This window comes from Macadamia integrifolia, unplaced genomic scaffold (assembly GCF_013358625.1).
Source record: "Macadamia integrifolia cultivar HAES 741 unplaced genomic scaffold, SCU_Mint_v3 scaffold_185A, whole genome shotgun sequence".
Taxonomy (NCBI): Eukaryota; Viridiplantae; Streptophyta; class Magnoliopsida; order Proteales; family Proteaceae; genus Macadamia; species Macadamia integrifolia.
Genome location: NW_024870633.1, coordinates 137,180 through 143,250, shown reverse-complemented (window position 1 = coordinate 143,250; position 6,071 = coordinate 137,180). Strand labels below are relative to the sequence as shown.

At 37.4% G+C, this 6,071-nt stretch overlaps 2 protein-coding genes across 2 annotated transcripts in view; both read left to right on the top strand.

Annotated features, from left to right (window-relative positions):
- The first annotated feature begins 3,250 nt into the window (after positions 1-3,250).
- The window catches only part of LOC122071064 (protein LEAD-SENSITIVE 1-like), a 64,549-nt gene continuing 61,728 nt past the window's right edge, over positions 3,251-6,071 (top strand). Inside the window, exon 1 of the mRNA XM_042635330.1 lies at positions 3,251-3,348. Coding sequence (XP_042491264.1) covers positions 3,329-3,348 — 20 coding nt within the window. The 5' untranslated portion in view covers positions 3,251-3,328. The remainder of the gene's footprint in view (positions 3,349-6,071) is intronic.
- LOC122071065 (protein LEAD-SENSITIVE 1-like) lies at positions 3,454-4,694 on the top strand. The gene is made up of 2 exons (XM_042635331.1): positions 3,454-3,551; positions 3,664-4,694. The coding sequence occupies exon 2, from the start codon at positions 3,700-3,702 to the stop codon at positions 4,519-4,521; it is 822 nt and encodes a 273-aa protein (XP_042491265.1). The 5' UTR covers positions 3,454-3,551; positions 3,664-3,699; the 3' UTR covers positions 4,522-4,694.

Below are 6,071 nucleotides of genomic sequence, written 5' to 3'. Positions count from 1 at the left end.
GGGAATATATCATCTTGAGAATTAACTTACTTGTTCACTGTTCATGTCTCAATTCAACTTGCCATGTTTCCAAGGGAGCCTCTCTCATTTCTGGAGAAGAAGAAGATACAACTAGTGAGAAGAAGGAAGAATAAATGGCCCCAAACATTACCTTCTGGTACGCAACTTGCATTTGATGGTGTAGCAGTAGAAAAAAATTTAGATGAAAAGAGGAGAAGAGGCTTGACAATACTTGAAATGGATGTTGCATAAGGCCTTTAAAATATAAAACTTGCAAAAAGAGACCCAGGGATCAAACAAAGATAACATTTGACTCTAGATTGGTTTTGATTCTCTCAAATGAAATCCGATGTTAGACTATTTGTTGTCACCCCACATCAGGAATTTCAACTTAATGAAGATTTTGTAGCCAATAACTCAAAGTGAGATTTTATACCAAACTTCTTCCTTAAAAAAGTCCCATGCAACTAGGGCTGCAATAGTATCGAGTTGAGTCAAGCTTTTGAAACTGCAGTTCAATCCAGCTTTGACCTGGTATCAAAACCAGGCCGGGCTAATGTTGATTGGCCTTGATCATGGACGGGGGAATGAGATATAGAGGCTCGCAGAAAAAATAAATAAATAAATAAAGACGAAGAAGAAGAACACGAAAGAACATGAATGAAAAATAAATGGCCGTGCTGAGCTCAACACGAAGCCTCAATCCTAGCGCGGCTTGGCCTGATCAGCACTCAGGGCTAGGGTATCTCAGCTTGAACAAGGTCAAACGTACACCTCTATAGGAAACCATATAATTCTATCAATTCCTTCACGCGCCACTAAAAACCCCAATAGTATCATCAGATGCCCAAAAGAGAGAGAGAGAGAGAGAGAGCTCGGTTGCCTCTTTTTATGTTTAAATAGTTGAAAGATTTATTGGGCACAACGAACTTTTTTTTTCTCTCAAATTCGTTTTTAGAAACAACGTAATAAGTCCGACTTGTTTTGTTAAAGTCGTTTCTAGAATTGTAAATAGGCATAAACTTTATCAAACACTTTTTAAGCTATTTCTCCGTTTCTAAGAACAAAAAAACATAAAAACGACAAAAACAAAACGTTGTCTAATAATGCCTAAGATTATCCATGAGAGGGAGAGTCAAACAAATCTTACACCAAATTTGTCAAACGGTGTCTTATTATCACTCATTTTCTCACAGATTGGGAAATTTTTTCAATATTATATAAAATCGGGTTGGGAATTGCTACCTCTCACATGGCGATTGTGGTAGTACAAGGATCAACCAGAAGAAGAACACAAGCATCCAATTAAAGGGTAAGGTGGTATTTTCGCCTCCTATATAGGGGCATAAGTACATGTGACAAGGTAGTTTTCTTTTCCCCTATAAAATGAATATTGTTGATGTATTAGAATTGTTTTGGTTAAAGTATTTTTTCTCTTTTTTTTTTTTTTTTTTTACCCATAATAAGATATCACCCTAAATTTCAAAAAATATCAAACGTATCCCTAAAGTCTAACACCGTTAGTTTAGAAATTGAAATTACTCTTTTGACCCTAAAACCAAATATGAATAAAAAAGGCGCTTCTCATCCTTTTCACCTCTTTTACTCTGTATTATGAAATACCTTTGAACCCTAGAATGAGATTGCAACAGCCATTGAATGAGATTGGTACTTCCTTCTCGTTGCACATCTGAATCTGAGCCAGAACCATAGGAAAGAAGTCGTCTGCATTACCATTGTCCGTTTTGAGGGATTGGTTTGATTTTCCCCAATTGGATCCAGAAGCAACTCAAGCATTGGATCAAATGGTCGACACTCTGAATAAAGGAAGAGAACAATATAGACATTGGCGAGGAATTAGAGAGTTGGAGCGAGGTAATCCAACCTAACCATGACGCATTTAGAATATAGAGAACAAAAAATACATCCGAATGTCTCCATTCCTGAACTAAAGCTCACAAGCATTCGTTTTTCCTTAACTCTCTCTCTCTCTCCATTTCTTTTTTTTATTTTTATTTTTTTTTTCCTACTTGGCTTCGGGAAGAACCGATTTGGAGATTGGGAGTGAGATCGAGGCTGAGAACCCTAGAGTCAGGAGGCCAATTTATGCTTTTATCAAGGCCCACATTCTTTGCTAGAATCTACAAGATTTCAGACCAATTCTCAATTGTCTGGAAGGATCAATTTCTTGCTGGTGTTCCCGAAGGATTCTTGTGGTTCTCCCTCCTGTTGTTGGGGTTTGAGGTCACGGCCTACTTCAAGGGTTGGCATTTTGGGACTCCTGACATGCAACTGTAACACATCTTGTCCACGTCCTGGGTCCGAATGGAACTCAAAAGATTTGGTAGAATAGTTCTATTCTCTTATTCGATTACAACTTGAGGGCAACCGAAACAGAGTAGGGAGAGAGTGAGAGAAGTGAACAAGAGAAGAAGATAGAATAATAGCTCAACACATCTTCAATTTCAAGGGTAAATTTATCATTTAAAAAATATCAACAGTGACACTTCATCACTAGACATTTGCAAGCTAACTGAATGAATTTAAGAATCATTATTTTTTCAAAATAGGGTAAACACTACACGAATAGATGTGTATCCTTGTTATCAAACGTGTTTAATCTAGAAATATATTTTAATCCTTGTTATCAAACGTGTTTTATCTTCACCCAAAAAAAAAGTTTTGCCCTTGCAAAAGTCTTCCTTGAAAAAATAAATTATGAAAAAACCCTTCTAACTCATAAAACACTTATCTGGAATAGATGTGTTATTCATGAAAGTAAATAAATAAATAAATAACAGAAGTGTTACCAAAGTAGCCTACATTACTCACATCTAATGTTATTTCCATTTAGACAGTTGAAGGACAACTTTTCTTTTTTTTATGAGAAAAAATAATAACCCACTAATTTTCTTTTTACGAAAAAGCTGGATACCATCAGTGTACCTTAGGCTAGGGTCTACTATATCTCTGTTTTTACCTGTTCAAATGATTCCTTTACAGAAAATGACTTCTTTATCACTTTATATGATATCCCATCTCATGCCTTCATTGGTGCACTAGCTTACCTCACATAGGTGGTGTTTTTATATCTATTATCCTTTATTTTTACTTTTGAAAAACTAAGTCAATACAGGGTCAAGATGAATATTACATCTAGGGAAGCGCATAATCAGTAATACCTCTCTTTCTCTCTCTCTCTCTCTCTCTCTCTCTAATGATTAAAGTGCTTTGCTTTCCCTTTCCTTACCTGTGAAGAAATATGTTATTTCACGCTTCCTAGAAATAATCCCGTTGTTGCCTAGAGCGAGAGTGTGTGTGAGAGAGAATGGGGCTGTTCTCCAACAGGTATTGTTCTCTTCAATTTCCTAAGATGGAGTCTCTCTTGAGTTGATGTTTGAGTGGTTTTATTGATTAATTTTTTTCCTTCTTAATTAATATCTATGATCCAAAGCAGGATCGACAGAGGCAGCTTGAATCCAGGCGATCACATCTATACATGGAGGAAAGCTTTTGTTTACGCCCATCACGGTCTCTCTCTCTCTCTTTCTCCCTTAATTACTTAGGATCACATCCCATCTCTTCGGCGAGAGGGCTTATACATATAAATTTTAAATTTAGAGGTGGTGCAAGAAAATTCTCTTAAATTTTATTCTCCCTTAGATCGAAGCTTAGACGATATCCTTATAGTTTATCCTTATGGATGCAGGCATCTATGTTGGAAATGATAAGGTAATCCACTTCACCAGAGGAAGAGGTCAAGAAGGGGGGACTAAAACTGTGTGGGATGTTTTTCAATTCAGCTCTGTACCACCCCAATTTCAGCTCTGTTCCACCTGCTCACCATTAGAAGAAAGTCATGGAGTAGTCTCTCACTGTCTAGATTGCTTTCTTGCTGGTGGTAACCTGGAACGTTTCGAGTATGGTGTTAGTCGTGCTGTCTTTCTAGCAAACATAAGGGGTGGAACATGTACCACTGCTCTCTCAAACCCAGATGATATTGTAATCCATAGAGCAACCTATCTGCTTAAAAATGGCTTTGGATCTTACAATGTTTTCAAGAACAACTGTGAAGATTTTGCCATTTATTGTAAGACAAGTCTGGTTGTTGTCAATCAAGAAGGATTTAGTCAGAGTGGCCAAGCAACATCATTAATAGGTGCATCTGTTTCTGCCGCCTTGGAATCACCCTTGCGCCCTGTTACCTCCAACATCTATGGGATAGCAGCAATAACAATCGGGTGCTACTGTTCACAACGGTATGCTTCAGATGTTGGCATGAGGAAAGATGTGGAGGAGGTAGCAGTGGAAGATCTCAGTAATTACTGTGCTTGGTATGATTTCATTAATGCACCAACAACCGAGCTTCTACATAAAGAAGTACCAATAAACAATCCCACCCATGATTTACAAGAATTGCAAAAAGAGGTGCGAGGGTTGCGAGAGGAGGTGCAAGGGTTGCGTGAGGAGTTGCGGGAGTTACGAGAGGTGTTATGGAGGTTGCAGCAGGAAGGAGCGTAGTGGGAAAATTAGATTCGACGAAATAGAAAAGCTTGTTGCATCAATGAAGCTTATTTGTCATTTTTTATTAGTTTTTTTTGTTGTATTTGTAGCAATTTGTATTGGCCAAAAAATGTGAAAATCTGATGTACTTGAATGGGATGTTGATAATGAAATGGTTTTATTTTGATAAAGTATTTGTTTCCACTTAAATACTTTTGCACTTTATTTTCTTCTTACTGCCATGTCTTAATTCATCTTGATTTGTGGTAAATCAAAGTTCATGAGTTTTCAGCTACACAAAATAATGACAAATGCAGGATATGGCAATCAAAATATATCCATGAAATTGGCATTTTGATGCAGAGTTTTAACTTCTATGCTTACAACCATCTCTTCCTTCTAATGTCTCCCTTTGTAGGGGAGAACTGGTAGGTCAACTGCTTACTGCCCTCATTATTTTATTTTTTATTTTTTTGTGCTAACAATGGGTATCCAGGTCTTCGGCTTGACTAGTCACGCTACCCTATACTGACCCCACAACCGCAAGCCCATACTGACTAGTCTACTTCGGCTTACTGCCCTCATCAACTTGCCTTAATTGGGATAAGGTAGTCTTAGCTTTCCAAGGCATTCAAATGGCATTATTCAAGATTGGCCTGAGTTTTGGTGTGTTGCTCTTGCTAGGCTATTGTTAGTTCGACACAATGTATTGAAACTAGACAAATTTTGATGACAAGGGCACAATTTTATCACAAAATATTAGTTGTTTTCCGGTGTGATGAAGAACTCAATATTCCTTGGGATTATTCTTTTTGGTGATACTGGAATTCTTGTTGATTGCTTGTATTTTTGGAATCACTGTTTCCCTATCCTAACCTATTTCTACTCATTTTCTCATACCCCAATACATTTGTTTTTGTGCCCCTAATCCCCCCACCCCAAGAGAAAAAAAGAGAAAATTCCTGGCCCCACCTTTGGCTACCACTCGCCCCTAGTTTCCATCTACAAGCCTTTTTGATATTGTCCTGTGTCGTCTTAATGCTACAGCAACCTTGAGAGGATTATTTCTGAAGGGGAAAAAAAAAAAGATATGCCATATGATCATATCTTCAATATGTAGACAAAGAAATCTGCTCTAAACTTACCAGGACTGTTTCTGAAGTACACTGTAGTATGCTAAACATTCCTGCATGGGGTAAAAATTGACAAATAGATTTATTCACCTAGGGAGAACGATGTCCTGTTTCTGATCAATGTGGTATGATGTGAATATGAGGTATCGTTTTATATTTGCTTGTGAAGCAAGAGAATGGAGTTCTGATTTGAGAATTATACTTCACTCTCATCCAACTAAAGTCGGTTCAATGGAGGATGGAAAATGGCCTTGATTTTGGCCTCATCTAGGCGAGGGATTGTTTTAGAATAAGTATAGCTGGAATGATATTGAAAAATCAGTTCACTAGCAAGAATCAAAGTTTATATGAATCACCATGCATACTGCACGTATACATTTTTAGAATACCTAATTCCTATTTCTACATTGCCTGGATCCATTCCGAATTCTGTAG